This window comes from Micromys minutus (assembly GCF_963924665.1).
Source record: "Micromys minutus genome assembly, chromosome: 9".
Taxonomy (NCBI): domain Eukaryota; kingdom Metazoa; phylum Chordata; class Mammalia; order Rodentia; family Muridae; genus Micromys; species Micromys minutus.
This window is the reverse complement of record NC_137978.1, coordinates 52,586,389-52,607,607: the sequence shown is the minus strand read 5'-3', so window position 1 is coordinate 52,607,607 and position 21,219 is coordinate 52,586,389. Positions and strand designations below refer to the sequence as shown.

The following is a 21,219-nucleotide window of genomic DNA, read 5'->3' as shown; positions in this document are numbered from 1 at the left end:
CTCCCCAGAGAGTTAGGTCTCAGGCCACACACTGAAGTTCTGATTCTGAGCTAGACAAGATCTGGGACTGGAAGGGCTGAGCATGGCCGCTGCTGGCTTGCTCTCACGCATTCCCTCCATGGAGCTGGCTGTACCAGCAAAGACAGGAAACTTCCCTGGGGTTTGGGGGAGAGAGATCCCAGGGCCAGGGTGGAAGTGACAGAAGGGAAGAGAACCTAGAGCAGCTGGTACTGCACACAGCACACCTGGCTGGTGCTTTCCGTGCAGTTTCACAAACCAGTGCATCTAAAGCCTGGTGCTGTTTGGGCTCTGCTGTCAAGGGTACTCTCCAGGAAGGGGGAAAATTATTGTGGTTATTCGGCCTAGGATGGCAAAGAAAGGCAGTAAATGAGGGTGGAGGGAATGGATGGTGGAGGGAAGGAAAGGCTGGAGAGGTACGGTGGGGAGAGGGCAGGGAGCAGGGAAAACGGGAACTAAGGAACTTCAAAGGCAGTCAGGCCGTGCCCCAGCTTAGTCCCTGGTCCTATTTGCCCCTGTCCACCTTGAGGACTGCTGGCCCTAGCCCTTTATCCCTAATTGGGAAATGTTCACAAGCCCATATGTGTGCTAAATTCCCATGGGAGATATAAGCCAGAGGGCCTGCAAGGCAGCCACCCTGGCCCCAGCCGCCACTCCGCCCAGACGGACTCCATGTGCGGATGATTACCTCCAACTCTCTACAAAGTCAAAGTCTTTACAGACTCAGGATCAAAGCTGGGGCCTGAAGATAGAATCTAGTTTCTCCTTGGATCTCATGGCGGAGAACCCTCAGGGAGGCACTGAGCATTCCCCGTCTCTGAAAGGGTTGGTCTGGTCTGAGGCAGCCCAACACACTTCCTGCCCACTTCTTCCCTCATCTAAGGGGAGCTTCTAGAAATAAAGACAAGATCACAGGCTTACAGAGTGACCATGACTACATGCACAGTGTTGATGCTGTTCGCACAGTCTCATGGGCAGCAAAGTCATGGCATCCAGGTCCCTGTACTCTGTCTGGAATGTACTGAGAAGCCCGTATGAGTAGGTCTAGTTAGTATGGCCTTCCCAGTATCAGGGAGAGTCTCCTGAGGTTCAGGGGCCCCTGCGTTCCTCATATGCTAGGAAGGTGGCCTCTACTCTGTACCTTGCCATAATCCAAGAATTCTGAACTACTGGGGACCGTCACAAGTTGAAGATGGGTCTGCTTTCACATACCCCACCCAGGGCACAGTGGCTTCCGTTACTCAGCCTTCCTGGGAACAGCATGGGCCTGGCCTGCTTAGAGGTGCCAGATGTCCAACTGTTCCTTTTCCTTCAGGAAGGGGTGGCTTTGCTTGAAGACATGTGTACTTCCAGTGGACCTGAAGCTAGCCCACTTCCTGGACTCTTAGGGACAGTTTGGCATTGGGTGGGATGTCTCCTCCCAGAGGGACCTGTGTGTTTGGTCTGTTTGTCAACATGAAGAAAAGGCAAATGCAGGTATCCGAGGGGCTCCACAGCTCCATTCACAGGGTGACAACCAAGTCTTCCTGTGGCACAGGTTTGTAATAGGAAGCAGCAGCAATGAGGCGAGAAAGGCATGGCCTGCTGTCCCTGCACCCCAGGCAACAATGTGGAAAACCCCTCAGTGCCACACAAAGGTCCCCAAAGCCCTGGCAGGAGGCTCTGGCTCTAGGGCTATTGACAATCACATAAACAACACCCAGAGGCTGAGAATGGGGGTTGACTGAGTACTTAAGAAATGAGAAAAAGATAATTATTTTTTCTTAATATCTGCCCCAGAAATGGGTGGAGCCATTCATGTAAGTCCTCCCATATGTTCTTGAGAAATTCCTTAGCCTCTGATTGACAGTGGATGGTAGGACCCCCATGACAATCCTCAAACTTTCCCTCCAGTGACCTTCAACTCCAGTCACATGGGGAGAAGCTGCCCTCACTGTACCCAGCCAGGCAGGGGGACTCCCTGTTCTCTAAGAGCGTCAGCAGCTGCCCCTCTCTGGCCCAGCAGCACAGTTGGAGGTTTAGGCACCTGGAGCAGGAAGTATTACCTCCTTAGAGCCTTAATAAGTGACAGAAGAGATGTCCACCACAGTGGCCAACCAAGCCTCTCAGCAGTGTCCTTGCATATGAGCTAGAGACAAGGGGAGCAGAGGGTATAACAATGTGGTCCATATCTAGACCTGGCCCTCAATGGCAGCCCAAGGCGATGCATCAGAACCACTTCACTGAGGAAGAAACACCCAGATGTTCATACCTGTGACTACTCAGAACCATCCTTGCCACCAGACTTAAACAGCCTCCAAGGTCTTGATGAAGCTGGGTGGTCTCCACGGGCTCTGCAGGAGCACTTGAGGCAGCTCAGCTCCTCACATGTGGAGACCTAACACACACTCAGAGAGGCACTGCCCACTCCCGGCTGTCTTTCATAAAGTTCTAAGGTGTCTGTGAGAAACTTACAAAGCCATGAAAGGCTATGAAATATGACAAGCTTTCAATCTGCTTCTCATTTCAGAGACAAGGTGTGTGACGTCCAGGCAGGCAGCCTGGGGACACTGGTGCCACAGCTCTTCCACCTACCTAGACTTCGTCTTCAGCTCTAGAGTTGCCTCCTGGAAAGGCAGTGAGTGAGTCACTACTTGGCTGTCCCCTACTTGTTTACCGACTCCCCATACCTGCTTCCTGCATACATGCATATATATGAACGAAGGACTTGAGTTGGTTGGGTGAGAATCTGTCCTGATTAGGTTTTACCAACTTGACACAACATAGTTACCTGGGAAGAAGAAACCTCAACTGAGGAATTGCCTCCATCAGACTGGCCTGTGGGGTATTTTCTAGATTAATGTGGAGGTAGTGGGAGGACTCAGGCCATTTCGGGAAGTGCCACCCTTCAGAAGACGTCCTGGCTTATGTAAGAAAGTCAACTGAGCAAGCCACGAAAGTAGAGCCAGTGGCCAGCGAGTCTCCAAGGTCTCTGCCTCTCCCTCAATGATTAACTATAACCCACAAGACAGATAAACTCGTCCTCCCAAGTTGGCTTTAGTCAGTGTTCTATGGCAGCAACAGAAAGCAAAGAACAGGATAATATTGTCTCCTTAGTCTGGCCATGTTCTGGCTACTGAACTACTTGTACGTCTGAATATGTCAACTCACTTCCGTAGGCGGCTACACTCATGGTCCCCGATTAGTGACTTGACTTAGTGCCACTGTCTTACTCCATACTCACTGTTGCAGTAAATATTAAAAGGATGGCTAGCTCTTTATTGACCCCCCCCCACAGTCTTACTCCAGATGCCACTCTAGTATGGAGCCTCCCTCTCCAGAGGATTCCTTTCCCAGGCAGTTCACTCCACCCACCCCATTGCTTCTGTCCCGGGTGGATACAACCACCCCAGCATGTTTTTTTTTTTTTTTTTTTTTTTTTTTTTTACCCCACCGCCCGGCACAAACATGACTCTAAATCTCGGTAGCTTTTCATGGTAGGTTTATATATTAAATTCTCAATCTACAAACCCTCTACACAATAAGATTAAATCCAATGGACAAAGATACAAACTGCCCTTTTATAAGAGATAAAAAGACCTGTAGAATTCCTTAAAATATTCATGTGCACCTATTGCCAATTAAGTCCACCTGGATCCAGATCACCTTCCCCAAGCTCCATCTTGATTCCCCGTCTCTCTCTCCTCTCCTGCCTAACCTAGGGTTGATATCCGAATCTGCTGTTTTTCTCATTTCAATTTTCTTGCCTCTATGCTAGACCAGGGTTGAGCGATGCTAGAGATACAGGGTCAAATCCCACCCACCTCAGGGCCATGGTGACAAAATGAGAGCACAAAGGAGCTGAAACAGGAACGCTGAGTTACTCTCATAGAGATAAAACATGGGGGCCCAGCACACGTAAAAAGCTGAGCATGCTGGTGTGGGCCTGCAACTCTGGCACTTGGGTGGGTGGGGATGGGATAGGATGGGTTCTTGCTGCCGAACAGGTGAGCTTGCTTCAGTAAGATGAAGAGCAACAGCAGAGGATGCTTGGCACTGACCTCTGACCTTCAATGTGTGCATGCATCCACACTCACATGTACATGCACACGCAAACATACACCCATGCCTACATCACACACATGCATGCACCCAAGGAAGAAAAGAAGGAGGGAAGGGTGAAGAATGCTTGAGACCTCAGTTCACTCTGCCCTGGCAACTGAACAGCCAGCTTGGGCCCTGAGCTCCAGTCCAAACACAGCTCTAACAGTGAAGAGCTGTGGTGTGTTCTCATACCTATCACAAATTCAGTCAGCCTGAGCTTCACAGAGACTGTCCTTTAACTGTGCACTTGTGATTGATCAGCTGTGTTTGAGTCTCAGCTCTGCCCCTGCCCTGGACAAACTCCTTATTTTTTGTGTGTGTGCTGCACACTGACTGTGCCATTGTGGCATTCAAAGTACCTTTCTGTTACTGAAAGAATGAGAACATGAGGCAGTAGGGTGCAAAATACCTACCCTGTGTCATACACACAGTAGGTGCTCTCCCCACTTACCTGCCACAACTGTGAACAGTAACAGAGTAACATGGTCATGTCTGCATCAGGTAGCTCCAACTTTTAGCAAGCTAGATAACCAGGGAGCAGAGCCAAGGAAGAGTGCTCAGCCCAGGCTCACATACAGGTTCTCCCCAACCAAGCCCCTAGAGCTTGTTTGCAGAGGGTCACTCACAGGTCTCGGTATTGGTCGAAGGCATTGTTGGCCTCTACCTCCAGCTTTCTGAGCCGAGCAGATGGCATGGCCCCATCTTCCAAGGGAGGGTCATACTTGTTACTCCACGGTGACCTGGAAGGAAGGAGGAGATGGCTCTATGAATCATTCCAGAGACACTTAGCTCCAGAGCTCAGCTGCCTGAAGTTCAGGGGCCAAGTCACCAGGAGGCTTTTTGGAGAGTCTTACAAAGCAAAGGTTCAGAAGCCGGCAGACTGACTAATGCAGCCCAATTTCCTCCTGTGGAAAACAAGGCTACCATTTGCTATTTCGAGGAACTGATAGAAAGAATGGCAGGCATCTTGGCCACAGCAGCAGAACTTTCCATCACTGAAGGCAATGGGAGGTGTTTTAAGAAGGTCTCCTTGTTTGTTCCCAAGGCTGCATCTTCAGAAAAAACTAACATGTGAGGTTGGGGAAGGCTGGAGAGGTGGCTCAGTCATTAAGAGTGCTGTTGTTCTTCCAGAGGACCCAGGTTTGATTCCCAGCACCACTAGGCAGCTCACGGCCTGGAACTCCAGTGCCATGGGTCCACCATCCTCCTCTGGTCTCCAGAGGCACCAGCCGTGCACCTGGTACACAGACATACATGCAGGCAAAACATCCACACATATGAAATAAAGTGACCTTTCCAGCAAGTGAGGGAGTCTATGGAGGGGGAGGAGAAGTGATCAACTAGAGAGAGGCCCTTATGCTGTGAGGATGAACACACCCCTGAGTTCCTACCACAGGGATTCATTCTGTATTCCTTTCTTCCAGGGGTCACTAAGCCTTATACGCTTTCAATGTGGGATTAAAGTTAAGAAGGAAAAGTACGCTTGCTGTCCCTTGCCCATCCCCCAACCTGTCCACACAGATGCTTCTTCCTGGTCCTCAGTCTAGCTGTGAAAAGGAAGCTGGTGCTGGGGTGGCTGCAGTGTTCTCAGGGATGGTCCCGAGCTTATAGTCGGGGCTGAGCTGCTGTGTGTAGTCCCTTGTGGGCCCCAGGCTACAAATGCACCTATCCACAGAAACCCACCCACCCACAGAGAGCAGGGCCTTTAAAAAAAATTATTTATTTATATGAGTACACTGTCACTATCTTCAGACACACCAAAAGAGAGCACTGAATCCCATTACAGATGGCTGTGAGCCACCATTTCCCAGTGGGTGCTGGGAACTGAACTCAAGACCTCTGGATGAACAGCCAGTGCTCCTAACCGCTGAGCCATCTCTCCAGCCTGAGCAGGGCCTTTAGAAACCTTTCCATGTCGGGTGCCTAGCTCAATTCCCAAATAAAACAAGAAACCTCCTTTCCAAGTTCAAGCCCATCTACCACTCCCAACAGAGTTGGGGGAACAACACCCCAAGACTAGCACTAGCTTGAGTCTTTGACAAAGAGGGCCTGTAGGAAGTCTGTCTTCATGGCACTCTGACAAACTCTGCAGGGTCCTTCAGAAATGGAGGAAATGGAGCTGGGGTGGCAGTGCGTGCCTGTAGTCCTGGCCATTGTCAGACAGGTGCAGGAAGGTCAAGTCTGAGTCCAGCCAGGGATATAAAACTATCTCCACAGCATAAGGCAGGAGGAGGGGGAGGACGGGGAGGCTTCTTGCCTCAGATGGCCGAGGCCAGCTGACAGGTGCAGGCAGTTACCACTACTTACAAGTCAGTGAGGTTTGGCTCTTCCACTGTCGGATAGTGGGCAAGAACCCAGGCTTGTGACCTGCACCCCACCTTCCCCAACTCTGTTTCCTCTGAGAACCTCCTGGCATACTTGTAAGTAGAGTCCCTTCCCCACACCATCTCCTTCATATGGCATAGAAGACTCAGCCTATGACTCTCTTCAAAAGGCAACCTGGAGTCTGCAAGGTGACTCAGGCAAAGGCGCTTGCTGCCAAGACTGACAACCTGAGTTCAATCTCCAAAACCCACTCCTTCAGGTTCTAACCTTCATAAGCAAAACACACACACACACACACACACACACACACACACACACACACACACTAAATGCGGCTAAAAGTTTTTAAAGCAAGACTAAAAACAAAGCAACCCACTAGGACACAGCACCCATCACCATGCGGACCGGGGCCTGAAGTATAAGAGGTCTGTAAGTGTGTTATACATTCCTCCTCCCTCACAGACTACAACGGCATTTCAAGCCGTTAGGCCTGGAGCCAGGGTAATTGTAGCTAGGGGAAAAATCATAACATTACCCAGAATATTCCTAGTGGAAGGGGCACTCAGAACACATTTAAGAGCTTAAATGGAGGCCATTTGAGAAAAGACAGATGGACAGGAATGCTTGGATTTCAAAAGCCAGGCCTTTCATTTCCCCAGAAGGCTTCTTGTTTCAGCTAACAGGGTTCAAGCAGCGCTGCTGGCAGCGGCCTCGCCATAAGGATCTTATTTAAGCAAACGATCAAACACAGGATGGAAATGTGTGGAGAAAAATCAGAGGACCTTGAAGTTTCAGATGCAGAAGGGGAGAGGGAGTCAAGCTTTCTCCTTACCCCCCTGCTCCCCCGTGAGGCTCCCATCCCCAGAGCCCTCTGGTGCCAGCGGGGTAGAGGTGGGGTCCACAGGGTGCCCTGGAAGAACTGAAGCCCCTGAGGGAGTGGTGCACCAGCTGGAGGTCTTCCCATCCTTCCCTGCGTTCCTGCACAGTAGCTTTCTTACCTGGAGCTTTCAGGTTTAAAGTCAGAGAAAGCAGAGCCAGTGGCCCCTGACAGTCCTCTCAATGGCGTCTTTCTCAGGAAGCCTAACCCAGCCCACACCTGGTGAGGGCTTTCACTGTGGCCCATGTGCTCCCTGGCCTGCTGCACGCTTGCTTATCACCATCACAGAAGTCTCCTCAAGGGCTGCCCCGTACACCTGCTGGGGACCAGTTCTGTCCTGGCTGGAGCCTCAGCTTCACAGTGGGGCCCTGCAGTGCTGCCTGGATGCCCAGCTCTCAGATCTCCATGTCACACCTACATGGCACTTCCACACTCACCCAGCAGGCATTTCACATTCCGACTCCTTCTGCAGACAGTGACCACACCTCCCAACTGTCACTCTGCTTCCAAGCTCCACCCATCTGTACCCAGGTCTCCCCTCAATCGAGGCCTCCACTGGAAGTGGGAGGGGCCATCACCACAACCAGTTTTCTTTCTCTTAGTTTCAAACAAAGGACAAGCTCTATGCCACCCCATACTTCCAGTGTGTAAGAACATCAGCCTGGTCTTCAAGCCCCTATTCTACAGGCCTTGCTGTGTCTCTGACTTTTCTTTTGCCTTCATAGCCTTCTGGACACCAGTGAGCTTGTCTCCACTCAGGGCTTGGGACCAAGGAAGTTCCTAACCTGTGCAGACTCAACAAAATCATTCTAGAGCACAGTTGTGACCAAGCTCTCACTGGCTACCCACCCTGCCCTTCTCTCTTGCTCTGTCCTCTTTAGCAATATGTTTGCAATCTATATCCCTGATGCCTGTGCCTAACGTTACAAGCCGTTTGCATTCCTCACAACAGACTCCAGGAAAAGAGCTGTGAGCAGTACCTGCAACACAGGTAACACTCAGGATGCTTCTGTATGTTTTACTGGCTGAATGATCACTACAATTTCTATTCTGTAGACCAGAGATGACAAGGAATTGCCAAAGTCTCAGTGTTCCTAGTCGGAACAGTGCTGGTTTAGAGCCCATACTGTTCTTCCTGGTCACTTTCTGTTTCTCCAACAGCAACCTTCTCCAAAAAGAACACTGGTACTGTGGTCTCTAATAAGCCCAAAACCAGTGTGTTCATCCCTAGGGAAGTCCCAGAAAGTTCTGGGATTCTCACACTTGGAATTTTGAAAAAATATGATCCCAAGTATGTTGGCACATGTCTTTAATCCCAGCACTTAGGAGACAGAGGCATGAGGACTTCTGTGAATTTGAGGCCAGCCTGGTCTACATAGGGAGTTCCAGGCCAGCATGGGATATATGGTGAGACCCAGGACCATGTCCTTCACCAAGTCATTCTGGAGTTGGACCACAGATTCTTCTGGGCCACCCCCCTAAGGCCCTAGGCAGCTCTGAACTGGCTGAATGAATCACAGTACAGATGCTCATCGGCTACTAGACGCGGGGACCAATATCAACTTGGCCACATGGTGATGGCAAAGGAAGGGAGAAGGGAAGGAAGGACATGCCACCCTTGGGGCAGCTGGCTCCCAAACAGTTCAGCTCTTCCATTAGACTGTAAGGCACCAAGGCCCTCTCTCTGGTGCTTAAGGAAGGCCACACATGCCTGCTAGTGGGTCAGATGGAAGCAGAGAGAAGGACAAAGAAGGACAGACAGATGTGTGGTGGGCGTGGCGTGCGGGAGCTCACCTATAGGAGTCCCCGTCTCTGTTGTAGTCACACAGAAGGTAATCCTTGCCCACCACCTTGTCTCTGGCAATTTTCAGGGGCTGGTCAACAGAAGACAGGAGATCTTCACACAGACTGGGGACCTGGCAGAAAGAGAGGACAGGGAGAAATGTCATTAAAATAACCCCCAATTCAGGTCCAGGTTAACATCTGGCTTGTAGTGCCCTGCCAAAATTCAGAATCTGTCTGTTCCTCTCCACATATGCACAACACCAACCATGTCTCTCTATAAAGAAACCTGGTTGTGAGTTGTTGTGGAGCGTGACTTCCAACGAAGTCTTCTTTCCAAACCCGGGTGTGGCTTTAATTACCTGACCACCAGGGTGGTCTGTGAGTAGGAGGATGTGTGTGCTGGGTATTGGTCTCTGGTGGACAAAATACCAGCTCAGGCCTTGAGAAGAAGGCAAACACTTCAAATACACAGGAATGTGAGGAACTCAAAGAATAACGGGGCTCTGGAGGACTCCCACAGGCTCCCATGCCGGGTGGAGTTTCCAGCTCTTTCCAGGCCTCTGGCCAAGCATTACCAGGCTGTTCATAGCTGGCTGTATCTGCTATAGAGGTGATGTCCATGTGCTTTGCACAGCAGAGTACTGTCAGCTCACCTGCAGCTTTACCTGATCTGCACAGCACAGGGTGCCAGGGAAACAGCTTTGTGGCCCAGGTGGGCTGGATCAAGTCACAGGTGCTGTCAATTCTCACCACAGCCTTTGAGGGAGCAGGCCAGAGCTGCCTCCCAACACAAACATCAGTCTTCACGAGAATATTCCAGGAAGGGATGGCAGCCCTGGCAGAGGTGGATGCCTTTCTGCTTGAGTCACTTCTACACTGTTTCCATGTCCTGACTCTCTCATCTCTGGGCCTGAGTTTACAGGGACCCCTGCCTCATCATTTACCATACAAGGGGTTGCTAACAGAGGGTGTCATGCAGCTCAGACCTTGTGTCCCTCCTAAACACCAGCACTACTAGGACAGCCAGGCTCTGATGCTGCATGCTACTGTCTTAGGGCAGATCACAGCCCAGTGTACAAAGTGGCACCTGGCACTGAAGCACCTCTTGTTCCATGGGATGGTCCAACTCTTACACATACATCGGGCCCCAAGGAGAGGGACACACATCCAGCCAAAGCATGACACACTTGTTTTCAGAACCCAGTCCACGTGTACCTGTGCACTCACCCAACCAACAAGCAAGGTCATTTTCCAAGTTCGCTTTGGCAACACCCCTCTCTGTCACCTCTAAATGCCTGTTGGGATGTTAAGGCAGGTATCACAAAGTATGCTCTTTACCTAAATGCTCATACCAGGGCATGAAGTGGGTAACCATTGCCTTTTTTATAGATTAGAGTTGAGACCCAGAGTCATTAAGCTGTCCAAGGTTCACATTGAATCCTGCGCTAGGTGACTCTGAAGCTCCTTTACCATGTCATTCTGGTCCCTAAGGACAGTGAGCAGTAACAGTACAAAGCTCCTCCCAGCCCCCATTGCAGCTCAGTTATAGCTACAGTCCTCCGCCTGGGACACCCTAGCTGGGTTTGAGGCACGAGCTGTATTTTATGGGCCCAGTAAAATGACCCTGGCACCTGTGTGCCACCCTTCATGCTGTTGCCTGCCACCAAGGACCCACTCGTGCCACTGAGCTGCTGCTGGGGTTTCCTTGTAGATTGTCAAGTCCTGTCTTGAGCCTCCTAGTCCTCTGGACTAATGTCTGCTAATATTGAGCAGCAATGCCAGCCATCAGATGCTGAGGGATGCTTGGGAAGACAGATCTCCTTCACCAGCCAGGCTGGCAAGACAATGGGAGCTGCCAGGGAAGAGGTTCCATTTCTAGCTGACACAGTTATGTGCATTTGTAATCCTAGATGCTTAGGAGGCTGAGGGAGGAGAAAGATTTGAACCCATGAGTTCCACATAAGTATGACCAGGCCTGGTGGTACAGTTCTGTAAGCCTAAATACTTGGGAGGCTGAGGCAGGAGGAGCCTCAGACCAAAGACTGTCTGGGTTGTAGAATGAGTTTCAAGCCTACTCGAATAACTTAAGACCTGTGTTATGAGAAGATAGACTTCTGGGAAAATAGTTCAGTGGTAGAGTGCTTGCCTGCTGTGCATGAGGTCTTTGGTTCAATTCTTAGTGCCTCAAGTAACCAAAGAAACAAATAACCTCGCCACCAAACCAAATCCCCAATGCCAGCCTGAAGAGTCACAGAACTGACAGAAAAACAGAACCAGGCAAACTAGAGACTAGCCACTCCTGAAGAGCCAATCCTGGACTTCTGCAAGCCCATGAGAGCCAACCAACCACAGAAGAACACACACTCAACTAAGCCCCTACCGTGGCAGCACGCTGTGGAAAGCTATGGAGATCGTGCAGGACACAGGACGTGCCGAGCACACAAGTACCTAGGATGGGTCACAGCTGGCTGGCTCTGACTGCTCAGGTCCCTGAAAGACAAGTTCTTAAGTTGAGCCATATTTTCAAGTTCTGTTTGCACGAGTCCCTCTTCTGATTAAAGACAATCTAGTCTGGAGCAAGGACACTATGCTTGTCACTGGAAACAAGTACAGACTATACAGTGTGGCCAGGGAGCAGCTGCCCCAGGTGTACCGTGTGTGTGTGTGTGTGTGTGTGTGTGTGTGTGTGTGTGTGTGCCATGTGTCAGTCCTGTCCCTCATCCTGTCCTCCCTCCACCTTCCCAACATTGGCCTATTAGTTTATCTCCTCAACATGCTAGTTTGTATAAAACCCTCCCCACTGAGAGTTTGGTGGTGCAGACTGTAGGCTGCTGAGTTAAATGTGAATATCAGATTCATAAGAAAGACCATTTCAGTCTGACCATGCCTCAGATATTACACAGGACAGCTCTTTATTTGTTCAATCTAAAACTCCGTCACATCCCAAGTCTCCTTCAGAGCCATCCCGGACTTCCACTTCTCTCCAGGCTCTCTTAGAGTTCCATCACTGGATGGTACAAGGACCCTGACTGCTCCTGAGCTGGCTGTCCTGACACCACCAGAAGAGACTATTCTTCCTTGCCCTTGTCAACTTTCCTGGGTTAATGCTGTGCCCAGGGAGCCACAAAGGCACCCCTAGGCAAGCACCATGTCCCATTGGCTACAGAGGGTTCTCAATCTAAGCTTGGGTCTTTTTCCTGAGAGCATGCTGGAGAACAATGGCTCACACCCCTGGCTGTGCCACTCCTCAGGGTCTCAGAATCCTGTTGAGTTTGCCACAATGAATGAACTCAATGACCAGGTCAAAACACCTGAGTCTACTTTGTGCCATGGTGGTGAGGAGCAAAGTCAGCATAACCTGCATTTGGTTGCTCTCCTCACTGCCCACGTGACCTACCCGCCATCACTAGCTTTTGTATGGAACGTCCATCTAACATCAACGGTGTTGGCCAAACCAGGTTACTGAGGGTTCAAGTTAGTTTCCAGTGACTTGGAATAGTAACACTACACCACTGCCGGGACAGGCCCTGCCTGGATGGAGGGCTCAGAGTGAAGCCACTAGCTAAGCGGCAGGAACTACCGGACATTCTCACCTGGGTTTGGGTTCAGCTCAAGCACAGCAAAGAAAGCTTTAACAGGAGACAGGAAAGTGGCACATGCCTGTGGTCCAAACTACACAGAAGGATCTCTTGACTTCACTGAGTTTGGGACCCACAGAGACAACAGAAAAACCAGGCAATAGTAATGATAAACCATTAAAAAGTGTCTGTTCCCTTTATCACCAGGACTGATTTTCATAGAGACTATTTTTTTCTTTAAAACTACATTTACTCATTCACCCACTCAGCCACCCACCCACCCACCCACTCACTCACTTACTTACACACCCACCCACCCACTCACTCACACATCCACCCACTCACTCACTCACCCACCCACCCACCCACCCACTCACTTACACATCCACCTACCCACTCACTCATTCACCCACCCACCCACCCACCCACCCACCCACTCACTTACACATCCACCTACCCACTCACTCATTCACTCACCCACTCACCCACCCACCCACCCACCCACTCACTCACTCACTCACTCACTCACTCACTCACTCACACACATGTTTTTGAGGAAAGTGCCCCTGCCATAGCGCAGACACAGAGGTCAGAGAACTTGAGAGAGTTGGTTCTCTCCTCCCACTATGTGGAACCCTGGAATCAAACCCAGGTCTTCAGGCTTGGTGGCAATGCTTTTATCCACTGTGCCATCCTGCTGGCCTGCTTTTAAAGAGGCACGTGGGGCCTGAGAAAAAAGATGCCCCAAGTCACACAAGCCTAAGGAAGGGCACAGGGACACAGTTCAGCTCGGCTGAGAGATAAATCACAGTGCTGCTCCGGCGCACATACTTTTCCGCTATCAAACCCATCAGCTGATAGCATGAAAGGCGACACAAATCAGAAGCTTCCGGCCATGGGCAAGGCTGTGTGTGCTGTCATATGGTTCCACTTTGCCTCTTCTTCTTCTCCATTAGTTATTAATGTTGAAAAAAAATTGTTCAACCAGAAAAAGAAACTTGAGATGAACCCTTAAAAAAAAAAAAAAAAAAAAAAAAAAAGCACAAAAGCTGGAGTGGTTCAACTCTCAGGATAATCTAATCCCTGGCGCCCTTGCCTTTCAGAAGTGAACCTTTGGACCTTGATTTTTTTTAAAAAATGGCCAAATGAACACATTCCATCTTTTGATCTGCCTGCTGGCTGAGAGCCCGCCACTGGAGAGATAAGGATGGAAAGCAGGCCCTGTCCACTCGGGTGCACATGCGCATGAGTGATGGTGAGCCCGTGGCTGGGGAGTCTTGGCTCACCCCACTCCAGACGAAGGGGGTGGTGCCAGAGACCCCTATGGCCAGCAGGGGGCTCTGCTTACAACCTGATTCTTCTGTTTTTCCCAAGGCCCCGAAATTAAGCTTTGAAAAAATAAAACAATGAAAGCAACAAGAGTGTTCCTAGAGGTAGACATGTCAGCATCGGAACACAGTACACAGTGAGACATCAAACACAGGTCCAAACTGTTCTGCCATTGCTGGCCTCTTAACCCAGGAACTGGAGGTTACAGCACCCTACGAGAAACTCTTTCCATATACTAAATATGCCGCAGGCACAGGGTGAGGTGGCGAGGTTGCCCTCACCACAGACAGCACAGCCCAGCTATGGGGACAGACGAGAGATGGGAAGGTGCATATCAACAGGACATCTATCTTAGGACTGCGGGGCAGGAAAGAAACCTGACAGAGGTGAGGCTGGGGGTCGGGACAACACAAGAATGGCAGGAATGGTAAAAACAAGCAAGCAAGCAAACAAACAAACAGGAGGGGGGTTGGCGTACAGCTCTGCAACAAGAGACCTCCAGGGCAAATGTGAGAATGGTCCTTGCAAGGCACACAGCAAGACACAGAAGGCCAGGAAAGCAAGCTGTCCAAACCCAGTCAGGCTGGGAGGACAGAGAAGGGATTGAGTAGCAGTGTTTGTTTGCACCCACTACCCATGGAGCAGGACCTGGTCCCTGCTCAACCCTAGCACACAACAGGGTGTGGCCTCAGCTCCTCTAGGCCCCACCTCTGTTCTTCACTGAGCACTAGACTCTTAAGCAGAAAGACATACCATAAACCTCATTTGGACACCCTGTCCTGTAGGGTCATTATTGATACCATTATATGTGCATGTGAAGGGTGAGAAGTCCCCTCCCAACTCAAAATGCTAAGTGAGCCACCAATCTGGCTTTGAGACAGCTGACAAGGTAGGCTTGCCCCTGGATGGCTCCCATAGTGGGCTAGTGCCCTGGTGACTGAGGGCCCAGAGCAACCGGAGATGAGATGCCGAGATGAGATGCCCAGCACTGACACAGCATTAGAACTCTGGACAAGCCATGGGATCTGGCTCTTTAGACCATAAGTGAGTGGATCAAGAGGCTTAAGTTCTCCAAGGCTGGTAAGTTACACTCATGGTGCAGCTTAGTGTTTCAGGCTCGGGGACAGGAAGCGTGGTGGCCCCACACCCTTTTCTCTATCTTAGGGCTCTACCAGCACAGGCAATCAGGAGCTCTGGCTCTGTTTTAGACTTTGAACATTTCATGGCTTAGATAATTTTCTTATCTCTATGGCCACCCAGGACAGGGTTCTCAGAGTTCATCAAAAGCTCACAGCACTCTGTATAAAGCAGTATCTGTGAGTTACAAACTGTGGAGGCCCTGCCCCTACCAAGTACAAATTACATACCCTGTGAGCTAGGAAGGACCAGTGTCTCCCAGCTCCACGCTCCAACAGGACATCAATGGCAGTGCCAAGCAGCTAGCACCTAACCACTACAAAACAGACAGGGTCTCATGTAGCCCAGGTCAGCCCCACATTTCCTATGTAGCCAAGGATGATCTTGAACATGTGAGCCTCTTGCTTCTTGTCCTGAATTCTGGGACTATGGGCATACACCACAACACCCAACTTACCAAGTGCTGGTGGCTGAACCAAGATCCTACGCATCCCATCTAGGAAGTACTCCACGGACAGAGCCACATCCCCAGCACACTGGCTTTCCTTTGACACACTCTCGGTATAGCCTTGGCTGTTCTGGAACTCACTCTGTAGACCAGGCTGCCTCACAGGTGCTGTTAAAAACATGTGCCACTACTCCTGGTAAGTACTTTTTAATTTGTATGGATGTTTTGTCTTCATAAGTGTTTGTACACTTATGGCAGAGGCCAGAAGACGGCGTCAAATTCCCTGGAATAGGAGTTATAGGCAGTTGTGAACTACCATGTGAGTCCTGAGACTTGAACCCAGGTCCTCTGAAAAGAAAGAACAACTAGAACTCTTAACAACTGAGCCGTCCTTTCACATGGACTTTAAAGGGAAGTAGGGAGATGGCAAAGCCTTGGCTCCTTCAAGCATCCCAACTCCAAATTCCTCCAACAACTGCCTCCCCAATCTGCCCAGCCCACATTCCTGGTCTAGTTCAAACATTCAGGGGATGGGGACTGAGCATGTTATACTTTTACCAAGTCTCCCAAACCAAGCCCGTTTATGAGACAATCTAAGCACTCCCTACCCAGGATGGAGTCGGCCAGCCCTGGAGAGGAAACACTTTGTGCGTCTGGTTTTTGGAAGAGGCCCAGCTTTCTCCAACTCACTTTTCTGTTCTTGTTTTTTAACTTATCAATCAAAATGTAGAACCTAAGTTAAGGGAACGTTCTCCAGACCCTCCTGGTTAGATGCTACATTCTTTGGTTTCCAACGGCACCAAAGGCAGATCTCGAACAGGAAAGTCTTGTGAGGGCAAGGCCAAAACCTGGGTTTTCATGCAGATAAGTTATGTTCAGCAGCCAGCACAGCCTTGGCCACCTCTGTCTCCTCCTCCTCTGCTTTACCTGCTCCCTGGTAGCTGCCTAAACTATCTATGCCCAAAGGGGGGCTGAGCACGCTAGATATTTCCTGGCGTGCAGACAAACCAAAGTCTGGCCCTTGATCCCCTCTCTAAAGAGCTCTTCAAGCATCAACGTAAACAGTGAAGGTTCTCAGATCACCCCTTGCCACCTTCCAATGTCATGACAAGCTCACATTTTAAAAAAGACCAAAAAAAAAAAAAAAAAAAAAAAAAAAAGCATAAACAAAAACCAGAGCCTTTCTACAACTCCCAAAACTTAAATTTCTTATGCACAGCAGAATAAAAACCAACAGGAGGTGGATGGGAAAGTGGCCCCAAGCAGAAAAGGACCTTGCTAAGCAGCAAGCATTTGAGAGATAGAATCTGAAACACTAACACACAAGAGCCCTGCCCACAGTTAGGAGCCTTTAACTGGGGGAGGATTTGCAAGGCCTGTGGAGCTCTGGTGAGACTGACTTCAAGTTCTCTTAGATACACGTCTGAGAATGACGCATGGTGCTTGCCACCTCTTCAGCAGCCTCAGGCCATCCCTTAAAGGCCACAGAGGACTGCCAGGATGTGCTATTCATCCACAGGCACCTTGAAGAACTCTCCTGCTGTTTTAAGTAAGAGAAAGAGGGTCTAGGAAAACCAGGAGCTGGGATTCATGACAGTCACGCATCCCCATGCACAGGCAGATGACATGAAATTGCACAGAAAAGTGCCATGTGCCAGGTCGATGCTCCTGACCTACCATGACCTCCCCAGGCCAGCAGGTCCACAGCAGTAGGCTCTCCAGACCATGTTTCCATGCTGTGACTAACTGTGGATCATCAATCTGAAACTGAGCATGTGCCTGCTGCCTGCTACTGACTGGCAAGGGACAGTGAACCCAGACCCAACACTAGACTCAATTCCTAGGTTTGAGGCATAGACATGCATCTGCTCCCACACAGTCTCTGACCAGCTTGCTCCCTCCCACTGTTACCCATCTTCAATGTCTCCAAGAAGCTTTCCTTGACCTCACCCATCGAGGTGGACTGCATGAAGCCTGTCACTCAGAGGCATCTTCTATTTGAGAACTCTGTCCTCTAGCTGCGGTCTCCTCCAAGCAGAACAGTTGTGGTTACCCACAGGAGATGCTCCAAGATCGGGCCTGTTAACACTCCCTTGTAGAAGTGGATGAAGGACATCAGACCCCGACTCGGAAGAATGAGCTCCACTATCTCCTAGGGTGTCTCAGGCGTCAGAGGGGTTTGAGGTCACAGCATACAATGAATTATCAGTGATTACTCTAAGCTGTGTGCAAGTGGGAAGGTCAGAGAGGATCTCTGCTATAGGAAGGCAGGAGGAACTCGAGTTTAGAACACATCTACCACACAGCCCTCCTCAAACTGGGGGCGGGGGAACTTATGTGAAGGATACTCATTTCTAGCCTTGTGTAAATCTCCCGAGGGCTGTGTTCTCAACTGGGAATGCTATTCTCACTTCTAGTCAATAGTAATTAAGTATTCCCATACATTCCAGGAAGAGGGGTGACAGAGATTAAAGACAACTCAGACTCCTTATACCAGCCTGCTGTCAGGTCCCCACTGTGGGCCTCCATCTGATACTTGTCCACCATCTGTAACTTCAATTTTGCTCTTAGGCAAAGGTTTCAATTACATAAAAGGTAATAATAGGCCCACCAGGACCTGGCAGTCTGCAGTGTGGAGAGAGCTCTCTCACACCTCTCCTGTGGCACACCAAGTATCCAGAATCATTTGCAGAGACCAATTTCACAGAGGCCTAGGGCTCAACATCCCAGCCTTTCAGGAGGCCTCTCTCAGGCAGGCTCTGTGCACATTATGACTGACAGGGTCTCTAATGAGCCTTAATTGCCAGCTCAACAGGCCTACAAACACATGTAGCAAAGGGGCAGGACAAAACTGCACGATCATAGAGCAGTGTGTCTGGCCAGATGAGGGCCACTGACCCAATAGGAGGGTGGGCCCCAAACTCCCAAAACACCTTGTCAAAAGCAGTGCAAAGCCCTGGTGTGTCTGGAGCCCACCCCAGCCCCAACTGGCATGGCTGCTTGGTGTTGGCACCTGGCTTCAGGGTCATGTGTGGGTACCACGGCTGCCTCCATCCCCATTAGCCATTCTTCATTAATGATGGAGGCCAGACACCTTTGCAGCATGGAGGTAAAGGCTACACTGTACACACACTGAGCAGCTGCCTACTGGCATTTTCTCTGATGGTGACATCTGTATTCGGAGCCAGCCATCTGCTGGTGACCTGAAGTGGAACAGCTATTCCTGGAGCAGCTGTGGGCATGGCTGTGTGTCAGACAACTGGCTTTGGAGTCACTTGGGCTGGGGCTGATTCCAACTCAGAAAGTTAGCAGTCAGCTGAGAGAGTCTGGGACAAACCACCTGTGTCCCCACCTTCAGAAGACAACCCTCGGAACAGGTTCTTTGTGGAACACTGCCATAGTTCTCCAGTGAAAAGTAGATTCCAGGACCGGACTAGGTGTTAGTGCACAAGAATTGAGACCCAGGACCTACACAGGCAGCTGCTACAGCCCAAGTCCAATGTCTCATCTCACCTGTGAAGAAACTGAGGCCACATGAGCAGGGCAAGGGCTTAGCTTAACAGGGGCTCCCACTTTTAAGGTGTCTAAACACTTCCTACTTCACATTTGAGACACTGAAACAGACCAGCACCCTAGAAACACCTGGCTAAGAATTCTGCAGGAGCCTGAGCTGCAAGCAGAGTAACCCAGGTTGTCTGGTCAGGGAGGGGCACCAACTGGACAAGTTTGTTTTCAAGAAGTGTGCAAAATCAACCAGCTCTCTGCTTGGAGCTTTGGTGTGATGCCTGGCTGCTGGCACCATAGAGTGTTTTCTGTGTCAGGGACCTGAGTAGGTGTTAGCAGATGAGGTGCTCCAACAGCCTCCAAGAAAAGAAGACTAGGACAAGAAGGGGAGAAAGCTATAAACAGGGTCATTCGGTGACTAGGAAAACCCCTCAGAGGCAGCCTTAGGTATCTGGATTCCAATGATCTGGAAGGAGAAAATCCTGAAATGGATCTGTAAGATTTGGCTTCTGCAGGTGATGGCCGGGGTGGAGGACAAGACAAATAACCCGTGGGATGGCGTGGTGCGTCCTTGTTCAACCTGAGTCTGCAAACCACCATTTAACTGGTGTAGCCCACCCCATCTCCTGCCCCACCTCCAGCACTTTCTAGAATCAGGGCACTGGGACAAAGGTGCTCGCTCTGCAGCCATGAAGAGCAGTGGGCAGGCTAAGGAACAGAGCTAGATGTCTGGACACAGGCTTCAGGTTGCCCCCTCAGATCCTCAACTCCATTTGGAGTGGAGGGCTTCTTTCCACTTGGAAGCTTTGTCTTTTCAGGTCAGGGCAAGTGAGGGTAGACTGTTCCCATGACCACCCAAGGTCCTCAGTGGAGGCCTAACCTTCCCCCCAGCTCCAGCTTAAATAAGCTGAATCCCTGTCATCAAGAGCTGCCTGCTGTGGAAGCCTGAGGCTGGGGTTGGGCGCACCTGTGAAAACACAGCCTAGAGGGTGGCTCCAGGCAAGAGCACAGCCTCTGGGTGGGCAGAATTGAGGCTCTGGGTCAGTGAAGCCAGCATCAACGTCCCTGCCTCCCTCGTTGGTACTTTGAAAGTGTATTCCTGAATCTTCCACTTACTCCGCCCCATCTTATAATGGAGGAAACGCAGAGGGGCAAAGTATGTGTGTTCAAGACCTCAAAGCTAGAGGTACCCCATTCCCAGTCCTAGGCAGCCACGCTCGTCGCTATAGCAGCCCTGGGGACTCAATGCTGGAGGCTGCGCCTGCTCTATGTGTATTTACCACAGAGGGGAGCACTGTGGCTCAGACTGAGAGAAATCAGTGTCTCTTATGCTAAGGAAGGGAGTGCTGGAAGTAGACCCCAACAGGAGTACCCACAGCGAGGTTCCTCTGCTTCTGGGCCTCAGAACCAAGTCTGAGAGGATGAGACCATCGGGCCCTAACCTGGCAGAGACTGCAGCTGCCCAAAGCTGCCAACAAAGCTTCTGAACTTGGACCATGGCAGTTTCCCTTCACCGCCTTTGCATCACCGGTTCCGTCCCTGGCCTGCTGGCTGTCTACTGTTCGGTAGCTTTAAGGAAGGGAACAGTGGGAGTTAGCACAGCTGTGACATGCCCACTGCAGGACAGGGCAGGACTCCAGAAGGCAGGCCCTTACCGCCCCATGCTTCAGTTTCTCATCTATACCTTACAAAGTAACCTCAGATGAAGCAAGGTCACGGTGAAGATTACCCATGACAAGGCCCATAAAAAAATTATCATCTCATAGCTTCTACTGACATGACTTCTGTTTCTCCAAGAATAGAGTCAAATTCTAAATGTGAGAACAATAAAAATCAATTCCCATCTGAATCTGGGACCCTCTCAAGAGTCACAAGTGTGCACTGGGTAGTTGACTTAAAATGACAGTGAACGAAATGCCTGGCTGGGGAATTCTCTGGACCACTGACCACACTGAAGTCTACTGTTACTATTCTAGAGCTGTTTAGGACTGGATGCACCACTGTGGGCTCTCAGCTCTTACCGTCTAGGCTAAACTCACAAGAGGTTAAGTTCTTGTGTGTGTGTGTGTGAGTGTGTGTGTGTGTGTGTGTGTGTGTGAGTGTGTGTGTGTGTGTGTGTGTGTGGTGGGGGTGGA

At 50.3% G+C, this 21,219-nt stretch overlaps 1 protein-coding gene across 2 annotated transcripts in view; it reads right to left on the bottom strand.

Annotated features, from left to right (window-relative positions):
- CAPZB (capping actin protein of muscle Z-line subunit beta) overlaps nucleotides 1–21,219 on the bottom strand; it is a 95,856-nt gene that overhangs the window by 23,603 nt on the left and 51,034 nt on the right. For both annotated transcript variants that reach the window (XM_080921938.1, XM_080921939.1), the window contains exons 3-4: nucleotides 9,098–9,219; nucleotides 4,728–4,841 (exon numbers count right to left, since the gene is read on the bottom strand). In XM_080921938.1, the coding sequence (XP_080778064.1) occupies nucleotides 4,728–4,841; nucleotides 9,098–9,219 (236 nt within the window). The remainder of the gene's footprint in view (nucleotides 1–4,727; nucleotides 4,842–9,097; nucleotides 9,220–21,219) is intronic.